Source organism: Pollachius pollachius (genome assembly GCF_949987615.1).
Source record: "Pollachius pollachius genome assembly, chromosome: 3".
In the NCBI taxonomy this organism is placed as follows: Eukaryota; Metazoa; Chordata; class Actinopteri; order Gadiformes; family Gadidae; genus Pollachius; species Pollachius pollachius.
The window spans coordinates 50,009,185-50,023,123 of record NC_136936.1 but is presented as its reverse complement, the minus strand read 5'-3'; the positions used below and the strand labels follow the sequence as shown (position 1 = coordinate 50,023,123).

Below are 13,939 nucleotides of genomic sequence, written 5' to 3'. Positions count from 1 at the left end.
ATACCTCCTGTATTCATCCCTAGCATATGGTGGTGAACACAAGCAGAACCTTTACTTCCCTCTCTCCCTCTTGTCTCTTTACGACTCTCTCTGAGTGAACCAAACGGGACTTCTAGTGTAACATTCTTGGTGCGTGCCATTATGCTATCACCAGTGGCTCACTGGATTAGTCTGCTGTTCAGGGTCTGTTCTACAGGGCAGTGTGCCTTAGGCTCTCAGTACTGCTGCAGAGATCCAACGAAGACCACAGAACTCACAGAAGTCCTTGGTTCCACGTCCATCACGGGCCACTGTCAAGACCAGGAGACATGGACCGTCTCCTGGCCAAGCTCAACTCTCGGCTGCCGATCTGCGGCTCAAAACTCCCAACAATGTTTTTAACACAAGTCCACGGTTCGTGTCGACTAACAAAACAATCTGTCCATCAAGCAACCAAATAGGACCAGCGTACATCAACCTCAATGCTATTAAACATCCCAATGCAAGGTCATGGATCATAGTAACCAGCTTCCCTTTTTCCGAAGATGAAAATATTATGGTTTGGCCTAGGAGTGCCATCCTTTGTAATGGGCTTAATCTCCGAACGGAATGTCTATTCTCTGGTGGAATTGCTAGTAATGCCCGCATGAATCCAACTCAGCACTTTTCTAATTGTATGTTTGTGTTTCTCTCGTGTTAGGTCTGGCTGTATCTCAGGACTCAGGGGCATCATGACTCATTGGCTTTTTGAGATTTGACTCCAAAAACCAACTTGAGTTTAGACTTCAAAAACCAATTTCACAGCTCGGCCGACTTTGGCGTCTCCACGGGCAACGGTGGTCTTAGCCGGTTTACAGAGAGACACACAGATGGTTTATATTACCCAGAATTCCTTATATGTACCCTGGGAAACCGCAGAAATACTGTAACCCCGAGAAACCCTGCCTAAGCAGTAAACCCAATTTGTAACCAAATTTCGAAGCAATAAGCACACAACATATCTCAGCATATTTGCCCCAGGAAAGCAAATTAATGCTGAGACTGTCTTGGTTGGAGAGAGGATGGGTAAGACACTTTCACAGCAGGGAGAGAAGACTTTGTTTACTCTCTTCCACTACAAACGTCTTTTATTGAATAGCATCGGGGGGTCTGAGTACCGCTTGGCAATTATGTGCTGTTTTCTCAGGGTGTAAGAACATGTGTGTGTCTTAATGATTGCTCGCGGGGTGGATGGTGGATGGTGTCTCTGTGGTGCGCCGCACTAACTAAGCCCAATAAACAATAAACCAGCCCATAGCTACGGCTCCATCTCCACCTCCGTTGACATCCTGAGAAGTCGATCCCATGCAATATCTTCAGATAGTTGTACAATGCTGATTATTACAGAGGAAGGAGAGGAGCCCTCTATTTTGCTGGGACACCAGGATTCAGTAAATGTTGGCTCAGATCTTCCTAATAACGCTTTCAGTTTGAGAACAATGCTCCTGAGAGTAACAAAGTAATGAAGTTAAACCAAAACCAGAGTCTCATGGCCCTGAACATCTGATCACAGCCACGGACCAACCCTCTAGGCCTGTCCCGTCGGCCAGGTCACATGGCTTATTGAAACTCTCAATAGACTGATCTCTAGGGTGGAGCGGTGCAAGAAGTTCCTGGGTTCAAACCCAGGGGTGTCGGGGGGCTCTCTGTGTAGAGTTGGTATGTTCTCCCTGTGTTCACGTGGGTTTCCTCCCACACCAAAATACTTCCAATGTTAGTTTAATACTCCTGCCAGAGCCCTTCACCCAGGCACTAGGACGTAGAGCTGGAGTTGGTCATCGGGCGCTGCACGTTGGCTGCCCACTGCTCCCTGTTGAATGCTCCCAGTGCTGCTAGCGATGGTTAGATGATCCTAGTGATGGGTTAAATACTCCTATTGCTGCTAGTGATGGTTAAAGGCTCCTATTGCTGCTAGCTATGGGTGAGATGCAGATATCTCTTGCTCTTGTGCAATGACAAATAAAGGATCTGCTTCTTCTTCCAGGCTGCATTCTGTAATAAATGTCATCTACCGCCACGCCCTGTACCCAGAGTCAGACCGGTTCACCGTAAACAGCGCGGCCTAGCTGGATGTCCTGAGGGGAGACCTGGTGAATATGTTAACCCACTACCGGTGGAGCCACATCGCTGGCCCGTAAGTCACTGTGACACAGAGCCCGAAGAGGTCGATCCAATGGCAGGTCGATGGTCTTGGAGGAGTAAATCCCTTAAACACATTGACTTCCACCACCGTGAGTATCTTTATACATCACTCCCTGCACGGCTCGTTGACTAGACCTTCCATGCAGCGCAATTTAAGTGGCGGCAGTAAAATGCACCGTTTCACAAAAGCCTGCACCATTAAACGGGCAATTAAACACCAATTAACATGAGCAGACCCCGGTTGTACAGCCTGTGATCACGTCGTTAGCGAGCCCTCGTGTTTCATAACTCCAGAACGACCGTGAAAGTGAATCCAAAGACCGTTACCGTGACCGTGAGCTACGTGGGAGGGGGGGGGGCGATGGGCCCCTGAGCACCCAGCAGCACCCAGGGGCCCTTTCTTACACACAACGGCCCCCGGTGGCCGCGGGGTCTGGGGGTGACCAGGAACCCTGCCGCCTCCAAAGTTCTCACGCTCCAGCTGCTGGCGCCCTGAATCAAAACGTGTAACAAAGGTCAGCGCCATGTGAACACAAACAGCCAACACACACGCACACAGGGGCGCAGGCAAACACACACACACACACATAGGGGCACACACACACACACACACACATGGGAGCACACACACACCCACACAGGGACGCACAAACACTCACACACACAAACATACAAACAGGGGCACACAAACACACACACACAGGGACGCACACACACACGCACCCACCCTCACTCACTCACACGGGCTTTCTCACACACAGACACACAATAGGGGACATAATGAAGCTCGGACCTGGAAGGACCAGACACCACTCTCAGGCTAATCTTGAAGGACTTCCCATGCCCCCCCCTCCCCTCAGACCACCTTCTCCACGCCCCCCCCTCGACAGCCCCCTATTGTCCCCGGACCCTGGCCTGGCCAGCCTACCTCCCACCCCTGACCCCGGAGTTTACCCTACACCCACCCCCTGGAGGGCTGGGCGTGTGTGTGTATGTGTGTGTGTGTATGTTATTGCGTGTTTGTGTCTGTGTGTATGTATATGTGCGTGTGCGTGTGCGTGTGTGTGTGTGTGTGTGTGTGTGTGTGTGTGTGTGTGTGTGTGTGTGTGTGTGTGTGTGCGTGTGTGTGTGGGTTCGTGTGTGTGGGTGTGTGTGTATGTGGGTTCATGTGTGTGTGTGTGTGTGTGGGTTCATGTGTGTGGGTGTGTGTGTGTGTGGGTTCATGTGTGTGTGTGTGTGTGTGTGTGTGTGTGTGTGTGTGTGTGTGGGTTCGTGTGTGTGTGCGTGTGTGTGTGTGGGTTCATGTGTGTGTGCGTGTGTGTGTGTGGGTTCATGTGTGTGTGTGTGTGTGTGTGTGTGTGTGTGTGTGTGTGTGTGTGTGTGTGTGTGTGTGCGTGTGTGTGTGTGTGTTCATGTGTGTGTGTGCTTGTGTGTGTGTGTGTGTGTGTGTGTGTGTGTGCTCGTGTGTGTGTGTGTGTGTGTGTGTGTGTGTGTGTGTGTGTAGGGTGGGTCTAACTCAACAGGCCGTCCTTCAGAGCCCCACCGTGCATCCAGGCATTCACCGTGGTCGCCACGACAACAGAGTTCCAAAGTCCCCCCTAATCCCACGCAACCTGGGGGCGGGGATCCCCCCCTCCTCATCCACACACACACACACACACACACACACACAACAAACACACACACACACACACACCTCACAAGTCATACACAGTGTCAAGACATTACACTTTAATTTTTCCAAAGTGGAAACCTCTGCTTCCTCTCATCCAGTGAATGTGGGAGTTCTGAGCTGTCTCAGAGTTCTGAGACGTCTCCTTGGATGCGCTATTCCTTTACAGAGCACTTAAAGTTCCCCTGTCAGGGCCCCGCCCCGTCAGAGGAACTTTAAGTGCTCTGTAAAGGAGTCAAAGTTAGTAAAAATGGCAAAAAGATATCCCATCAGTAATCCGGTGCTGACTCTCTATCGAGTCTCCCCTGTGAGAGAGAGCAGGACACTCCACTGCGTTACTGCCTTAGAACAATACCGACAATAGAGCGTGTGCTGTCTCTCTGCCCCCTTCACACAACAGTAAACTCCCTGCCTCTCCCTCCCTCTCTCTCCCTCCCTCCTCTCCCTCTCTCTCTCCCCCCTCCCCCTCTCTCTCTCTTTTCTCCGAGCAGCGTGAAGCAAGGCCCTGAGAAAGGAAAGAGTGAATCACTTCATGTGTATCTCATTACTCAGCCTCCCCGTTCCAAGTGTTCCTCCACAAAGTCATTTGTACCGGGACATGCCTCTGGTCCAGTGAGTTAAGGAGAAGACAGCCCGCCTGCCCACGTTAGACCCCAGATGTTCCCCCTTGCCTTCCTCCCTCCCTGAAGGGCCAGGCTGGCTCTATGGCCTCAGAAGTCGGGTTCTCATGGCACAGAGAGGTCAAAGATCTGGGGGGACTTAGGCGGTGTGTATGCGATACTCCTGTCTACGCTCACTAACGGCTTCACCGCCTGGCTTTCTGTGCACTCAAGCTGTTTTTCAGACGCAAACATCTGGGATTTCCGCCCGGTGAATGTGCTGCGAGGTTGGTATTCTGTTTCTCCTGATTCAGTGCGTTTCGAGTAAACCCCCCCCCCCCTCCTCTGTACACTCCCACACACTCACACGCACACATCTACACACCCACACACATCTGATGTTTTCACCATTTGTTTCCTGAGTGCTGAATCTACGGTGACATAACGGCCTCAACAAGTACTCACTGACCCATAATAAATAAGACCACGATACTCTGAGCTGTTGTTCAGAGTTGCACCACAATAAAACGCACTTTCGTACGCAACCTATCTTCGTCAGCCACGCCTTGTCCGACCAAAACAATCGCCTGCCGTTCGACTTCCACTGGAACCCTTCTCTGTGTTCCCCACCAGGCTGTCTCGGAGTAAAAACCCCTAAACCCTGACTTCCCCGTGTCCTGACTCGTACCCTGAGCTCCTGGGTGTCCTGCAGCTGTCCGGCTCCAGTTATCCCACATTGTTGGACTCCTCCGCGGCTCTCAGGCCACTCCCAGGAGGAACGCCAGCAGGAAGGCCCCAGAAAGGGGCCCTCTCCGTCCGCAGCCGGAGTGAGGCTGCGGATGTCCGGGACGCTCGGACACGGTGATGACTGATCCAGCCCGGGCCTCGTGTGAATCCCTCCTCGGTCTGCGGTGCTGAGCGCGGCCAACGCGTGACGGCGCTTCACTGTAGCGGTGGCTCAGCGCCGCAGAGTATTCGCACGGAGCAGAGCGCTGAGACGCTGACGCAAGCCCTGCGCGGGGCGGACCACCTGCACCCTCCGCCTTGACGCTGCGCTCAAAGTTCAAACTGTTTCAACTTTGACCCGCGTGACGCTGGCCTGTCGGAGCGCATCATCGAGTATTGACCACTCCAGCGACAGACGCAGAGAGGGTCTCTTGGCTGCCGAGATAGCTGCTATAGGCACCGCTGCCTCCAGGAATGCTGAGCGTGACGCCATTGTGTACATTACAAACACACGATGATTGGCCTGTCTGTTAAGGAACGTCCCATAGGGTGGTTATCTCTATGGGTTATTAATGGTGTTATGATGGAGATGCCCTGCTTAGAAGATGCATGGTTATACAACGGCTCCTCCGACGCCATGAATGCATCATGCAGTATTAAAAGATTAGATAACGTTTTATTAAACCCCGAAGGGAAATTCAGGAATGGTCGATGACTAAAGATAACCGGTTTGGAGTGGAGCGCGCACACACACGCACACACACACACACACACACACACACACACTCACACACACACACACACACACACACACACACACACTCACACACACACACACACACACACACACACGCACACACACACACACACACACACACGCACGCACGCACACACACACACACACACTCACACACTCCTACCGCCCCCAGAGACACACACATACACACACACACACACACACACACACACACACACACACACACACACACACACACTCACACACACTCCTACTGTCCCCAGAGACACACACACATACACACACACAAACACACACACACACACACACCCATAAAGCCCTCCAACACACACACACGCACACAGACACACACACAAACACTCCTACCGCCCTCCAACACACACACACACACACACACACACACACTGGGTGCTGCCTCTGACTGTGAAAGCAGTGGGAAAGGTCCACCGTCGGTTGAACCTCAGCTCTGCCTCTCAAGTCTCCCAGGCTCCGTCCACCTCAAGCTGCATGCAAATGCGCGAGTCTTTCTTCCCCGCGCTCTTCATATGGTGAACACTTCTCATTGGTGTGTAGTGGAGGGGGGGGCATGCTTTGTCTTATGGTTGTTTAGCAGCTGTGCAGAAAGAGCCCGGCACAAAGAGCTATCTGTGAAGGCCTGAATAACGCCCGGCGGGCAAGCCTCCAACAGCTCAATCCTACGCGCTCTCCTTTTAAACAGTCCGCCGCTCCCGGCGCTCAATAGAGCCGCAAGGCATTCTGGGAGGACAGCGCCGCTCCTCGCATGCAACCTTGAAAGGGATTACATCGAGCCCAAGGTTTTCTTAGTTTATATATATATATATATATAGAGAGAGAGAGAGAGAGAGAGAGAGAGTTCTGATGCATCTTCTCTTGAAAGATATCAACTGCTCCACTAACTGCCTGTAAAGTTCCTCTCCTCTTGTCACATGTTGTGGTAAGGCAGTACATGGTCTTTGTCCCCAAGCCTTTGTAACATCATTATCATCATGAAAAAGACTCGAGAAAGTTTGAGTCATCTGTCATGTGACTTAACAAGCATGATTAATTCCCTTAAAGGCGAAGGGTGTAGATTTAGCGGGATCTAGCAGAACAGACGTAGGATGATAGGTGGTAAATAGCCTCATTTATCATTAAATCAAATGCTCTGGCTAAAATAATCCGCTATCTGTGGCTGATGAATTCCTGTACTAAACCGGTCAAATCATTCCATTCAGCCCGAATGAAACGGATGGAAGGCCTTCCTGTCTGTCCACCTACCTGTCTGTCTACCCATCTACCAGGCTACCTTTGTGCCCTCTGCACATACACTCATAGCTCATGAGCAGAGGCTTCCACAGGGCTAGGCGGACCTGTTGCTAAAGCTAGCGAGTTAGTCACATGTTTAGGGGGCGTGGCTTTGGAGGGAGGGGAGGGAGGCTTTCAAAATCGAGCACCCTCTGGCCGGTTCATCTAAAGGGCCCGGCTTTAAGAATGACAGCACAGTACAAGGACTGCAATGCACTGCGGAGACAGACCTATCCCACCTGCTGGGTTCGTCTCCACAGAGAAGGGATTTCTCAGGTGCCATCTGTCCTTGTGTCCGCTCCTCTCCCGACTCTCTCTCTGGCTGTCTGCCGGTGGCCTGCTTTAATCCTCTGACCCACATCCCGGACTACACAGGGGCGTGGCCCGGCTGTCACCCCGGGGGGTGACATACTAGTGGCTGACACCCACTAGTATGGAGCCATACGGGGCCACTGAGGCAAATCTGGCCTCCAAAACAAACTCACGCATGCACATCTGATCATGGTAATCGCTCCCCAAACGCATCGATATGGAGCCGACCTTATCAGCAGGTGAAGGCGATTTCTCAGGTTTGTTCAGAGCGTGATCAATGAAGAGCTTGCGGTTCAGATTGCCTATTGGCCTATATTGTCTTTTAAATGGTTGTGAGAATGTGTTCAATGAGTGGGTAAGTGTGTTCACTGAGTGGGTGAGTGTGTGTTCAGTGAGTGGGTGAGTGTGTGTTCAGTGAGCGGGTGAGTGTGTGTTCAGTGAGTGGGTGAGTGCCAATCGACCGCAGATCCTCTCTGCTTGCATTTTAAACCCATTATTTCACCCTGCCCTTCTGGAACAGTCGTTCTGCTGCAAACAAAACACTGCATCGCTACACGCTTTTGTTCCACCAACAAATCAACAATTTGCCCTGCACACAGCAACACAAACACCCACTATTGGATTTACTGATGTGGATTGTAAACACTTTAACATTCACATTTGAAACATTTTATTTGGATTTGTTTGACATTTGTAATTAAACCAAACATACGGTCCAACGTGTGTGAACCTCTCCTACAATCTAAAATCCCTCTTTCTGTTTGTTTCAGGCTAAACAAAGGGCAGCTTTTATCTTCAGCATGTGTTACCACGACAACATTAATCCGCCCGCCTTTCAAAGAGAGCTCTAATCATCTGCATATTAGAGGGCATATTTGGGTAATTTAATATCCTGCAGCCTCCAACCATGTGGCCGTGTGTCATCTCTGTGACAAGGCCGGCCCCTGGGGGCCAAATAGAGCCCCTGTGGAGTTACGGCCTGTCTCTGACCAGAGTGTGACACGCGCACACACACACGCACACACACACACAAGGCGACTTCCTTCCTTCGTGGAATAGTTAATGGACCCGCGTTAAAACCGATGATGGAGCAGGCTTCCTCCCCTCCGCACAAAGACTTGTATTCCGACCGTTTCATGTGACGTACACAAAGGCGCCCTTTGTTTGTCACTGGACTTATTAGGGTCAACAAATTAACATGGGCGCCCGTCCCGGTCCGCGGGCCCGGGCAGAGCTTCAACTGTACAGAGGGGACGCCCCGGGTGGAGGGTCCGTCTCTAAAGAAGCCGTGGGACCGGAGAGAAGGAGAGGGAGGTGGGATTAGCAGACTGGAGTAGCGGGGACGGGAGGGCGAGGAGCCCGGAGGAAGCGGTGTTGACAGGCCAGTCAGCTTCAAGTGGTCCCGCTCAGGAGCCGAATTTATCCACTCCTCCTCAGAGAGCAGGGGGCCCCCAGAGCAGGGCCCCGGGCCAGCTCGTTACAGCCTGGGGTTGGAGGGTCAGAGCGGGGGCCAGATTGCGAGGAGCCTGCGGCCCCTTCGTTATGACAGCCCCTACCTCATTACCCAGGGGGTTCGGCGAGTAAACAAAGACCAGGACGCCGGCAATGTAAACGCTGGCACGCAACGGGGATGTTTCCGTGTGTCTGTCGTCGGTTCCAATCCCGTGGCGGAATGAAAAGCAACGACGAAGCCAAGTGTCATCCCCGAACGTTAACAAAACACAAAACGTGGTCAACAAAACGAATAAAGCGTGGTCACGGGTTTCGAGGGGGCTCTAGGCGGGGGCCGGGTGTCTTGTGTTTGTCTTCATAGCGTCCCCCAGGGTCCCCACACATGGCTCCTGCCAATTTATCACCTTGAGCCTCCCCCCCCCCCCGCACAAAGAGCAGAGGAAACCCTATCTGGCCGTCTGTTATTGCTCAGCATGTTGGCTGACAGGCTGTTGATTACAGAAAGGGGAAAGGCTTCGCCCCGCCGGCCACACGCTAACACGCTAACACGCGTCTTTCCCCTGTTTCCACACGCTCAGCACGGCTGGGGTCGCGTGACGGCGGCGAGGCCCCAGACCGCTGCCTGTCCGGGAGATAGCGATCACCACTGGCTTGTGAGGGAGAATAACGATGGTGTAATGTGTGGGGGGGGATCGGCTGCAGCCATTTCACTAAACCGAGGGACTCGTCGCAAGGATCCTGACCGATTGACGTGTAGAAAACACACGCCGAAGTGTCGGAAACATGCTTATCATTACTGGAGGAGGACAACATGTCTGACATCCTCCAGACACTTTTCAAACATGGGTCCAGTTCATCCTTCATGTGCTATCTGTGTCATACACCGTCTTGTGTGAGGGAATACTAGACCTGGAGGGTTTGGATTTGTATCGTACTGAACATGAATGATGCACTATAAAACGTTGTTAAATTTTTAAGAAGGGAACACGTCATGTTTAATCAAATATAATCAAACATTGTGTGATCATTCTACCTGTTTTACTAACCCTCCCTCCCTCAATAAATAAAGCCACGATGAAACTTTGGTTCAGGATCTTCCCATCAGCCTCTCCTGGGAACCGGGAGGTCTATAATGAGCCTTAGCAACAACAGCTTAACACAAAACCAGGCTGGCTAAATGTTTCCATGAGCAAACACAAAACAAAACAAATCCTTTTAAGATGGCAGCGTCTGGAACTAATAACGCACACAAGGACCGTTCACAGCCCTCGTCGTTGAGCTGCATCTGATTAGACGCTGCAGTCACACGACAGCCTTACATTATCATCCAGCTTATCATGAAGTTATATCTCAAACTGTAATAACCGATACATTTGAGAGGCTCTCACAGAGTCTAGCGGAACTTAACCCAGGCCACAATCTACCCAGTAGAGTCCTCTCTGCGTGCTACTCTGTGTGGAACAACCCCCTGGCTTCGGCCTCTCAGCGTGCAGGAGGCCCCTGGCAAAGCCGCCGCGCTGAATGATGACTCCCATCATTATCCTCATCATCGCATGCACCGCGGCCTCACTTAGGTCCTCGGGAAGCACTCTGACCTGTGACCTTCCGCCTGAATATTAAGTGGTCAGGCACACAGTGTGCTTTGAGGGCACCAGGGGAAGGCTCGTAGAGCCCTGTGAGCCTGAGTGGGCGAGGGGGGGGGGGGGGGATTGTTCCAGGACTGTTGCTACGGAGTTTACAGCATATTGAATGGAGGAGAACATGATGTCTGTCTGGAAGTGGAAAACAAACCCTGCTGCATTCGTTGGTCGGCGGCCATGTTGCCACCCACGCCCTACAAACAGGACAGAGAGCCGACTCAGAGGGGAAGCCGGTATGGAAGTATTCCGTCTCCACAGAGTCAAGCGGGACAGCTGGCAGGTTGTGCATTGCACCCATCTAGGGACAACAACCTTTCTGCCTAAGTCCCTTCTCTCCATTTTCCATTGGTTTTGTTTTGCTCCATGTGTACACAACTTCTAGTCCTGGAGTTCTGTGTGTTTTGTCTCAACAGGCCCAAGCACACAACTTTTCCCACTTAATGAGATTTCTGTTTTCAGCACACAGCCTAATGATAGCTGCTGTTTTCTCCCAAAGAAAGGGCGACTTTGATTACCGCTTATGACTGCAGCACACAAAACACGGAATGACGCCAAAAACATCTCACCAACAAAACATCTAGGTCTTTATCTTCATGACAAATGACGGTAAAAACAAACTTCGAACAAACAAGAAGATTACTGACAAATCGCATATTATTTTGAGACAGTTTTCTGTGGCAATATAACCACACTAATCACGTAGGCTTCTCAAACACAAGGTGGTTGTCACTGGCAGGAATTTTAACATGAAGAGCCCATGAATGCACAATAGTGCATCGTGGTGCGGGGCCAATATCATCAATGAGGCCCAGAATGCGGGGCTGATTAAGTTTGGGGCCGTCGCTCTTCAACCAGCGATTCAGTGAACTTGGAGACTGAAGCCACACAAAGGACCCCCTCCAAATTAAAAACACAAAGGCTACTCTGTGCGGCCTCGCCAGCGAATAAACGAGCACGGACACACGTTCTCACACTGTCAGGTTCCCTCGGCCCAAAGGACACCGTTCTCCATCGAGAGATGTTGCAAAGTAAGCCCAACCCGCATGTTCAATCAACAAGACAAAACGCAGAGCACAACTAAAGTTATTAAAATCTTTTGTGGGCACCTTTAATAGTTTCACGATTTGGCCTGTGCAAATATAAACATTAACGTTTAAGAATGGGTTGATGTTCTTTATTTAGTGCAAACACATCTGGGTGGATACTAGCATGTTTCTCATCCCAAGATAGAAGATAGACTATATCAATGGCATTTAGCAATCTCACTCCTAACCAGCTCACTCTGTGAGCACAGATGGCAACACTTGGACTCAAGTCAAGGAACTGGGACAAAGATGTTCACACCGATAACTGCCACAGCATTAGAACTATCTCAAATATGATGTCTAAAACTATTTGTTATCTCAATGTAAGTCTATATTCTACTTGAGGCCAAAAACTCCACGTCCCAAAAATACATGCATCAGGCCAAAATTTCAAATACACACACTCATTTTTGATAAGCTTTGTGGACACAACAGAGACAACGCAGGACACTCAATAAATTCCTTTCAGCCTTTTTGGACCAATCAATCTAATGATCAATATCAGTGATGAGGACATACCCCAAACTATCTGATCACACAACGTTAAGCAATATTGGGTTTTAATCATTGAGAGAGAGAGAGAGAGAGAGAGAGAGAGAGAGAGAGAGAGAGAGAGAGAGAGAGAGATAGAGAGAGAGAGACAGAGCCAGAGAGAGAGAGACAGAGTCAGAGAGAGAGAGAGAGAGACAGAGCCAGAGAGAGCGAGAGAGAGAGAGAGAGAGAGATACAGAGCCAGAGAGAGAGAGACAGAGCCAGAGAGAGAGAGAGAAACAGAGCCAGAGAGAGAGAGAGAGAGAGAGAGACAGAGCCAGAGAGAGAGAGAGAGAGACAGAGCCAGAGAGAGAGTGTGAGTATCAATCATATTATAATAAATATTATTACAACGTATGATCTTGTAAGCTATGTTGTTCTCATTTTACTTATTGTGCTTTGACGGACAATGTTAATGTTCTTCCTTTGGAGAGAGAGAGAGAGAGAGAGAGACACACACACACACACACACACACACACACACACACACACACACACACACACACACACACACACACACACACACACATACACACAGAGAGACAGGGAGAGAGAGACAGACAGAGACAGAGAGTGATAGAGGGACAGAGAGAGAGACAGACCTCTGAGAAAGTGCACCGGTTAACGTTACAGTAGAACCAGGGTTTAACGCGCAGAGCTGACGCCAAGTTAGTCCGTCTCCTTATAGACTTATCTCCCTAATCTCCTCCACAAAGTGCCGCAGTCAACTCCTAGCGCCGGACCCGGTCGGGCATGGTGGACCCGGGTCAGGCACGCTGGACCCGGGTCAGGAACAGGACTATTGGTCGTAGAAAGAGTCTGAACCGTAAAAGCCGATAGTAAAGATACCCCAAGAAACCCGCCAGCTTAAACACTAAGCAGCCGTTCAGAAGTCTGCGTCCGTCGCTAAAGAGCTCGCGACGATAGAAGTATTTTTTTCCACTCGGGCTAACGCACAAAACCAAAACCTAGAATACGTGTCTTTGTAAAAGAAAAACTCACCCATTTTTTTGAGTTTCCCGAAGTTTCCAGAGGTTAGAGATCCGATGGGCGCTCGGCGGTAACCAGGGTGATGCAGCGTCCGGGGGATGCGCGGTGTGAGCGGCACTCTGAGCGGAGCTTCCCTCTGGAGCGACCGGCGGCGTGACGTCACGGTTGAGGAGGATTAGGGATGGGGGGGAGGACGGCTCACACTGAAACTCACCCAATGGGACGGCCCAGCCCTGCCTTAACCAGATCAGCCGTGGAGAAGAGTTGCCAATGCATATGCTCAAGTTAAAGTGCAAGTTTAACCTGCTGCACTTTCTCAGAGGTCTCTCTCTCTCTCTCTCTCTCTCTGCATTGGCACTTTAACATGAGCATGAGTGGCTTTTATTATTAAAAAAAAAAAAAAAAGTACAAATATCCCTTTCTGATCTCGATTCTGCATCGACTCTACTTTGCGTTCGTGAATAACTTGAATACAGTGGTCTAAACTTTTTAGTTTGTGGTTGTTTAGAAGCACAAGATAACTAATAGCTTCGGATTTTTCTAGGGCATGCTTTCATGTTGTGTCTGTTATATCCGAGGTGCAGCAGTGATAAAGAAAGACTAAAAGTTTGCTTTCTATCACAACTAAAAACCTTGGGTGACTGCGCTGCGCGATCTTCAGCGTTAGCGGCGTGGCTCATGAGAACATCTCCAACCATCGCTCTGTGGTC

General features: G+C 50.5%; 1 protein-coding gene across 2 annotated transcripts in view; it reads right to left on the bottom strand.

Annotated features, from left to right (window-relative positions):
• The window catches only part of gpm6bb (glycoprotein M6Bb), a 33,578-nt gene extending 20,255 nt beyond the window's left edge, over positions 1-13,323 (bottom strand). For both annotated transcript variants that reach the window (XM_079731431.1, XM_079731432.1), the window contains exon 1: positions 13,242-13,323. In XM_079731431.1, coding sequence (XP_079587557.1) covers positions 13,242-13,245 — 4 coding nt within the window. In that variant the 5' untranslated portion in view covers positions 13,246-13,323. The remainder of the gene's footprint in view (positions 1-13,241) is intronic.
• Positions 13,324-13,939: the final 616 nt, after the last annotated feature.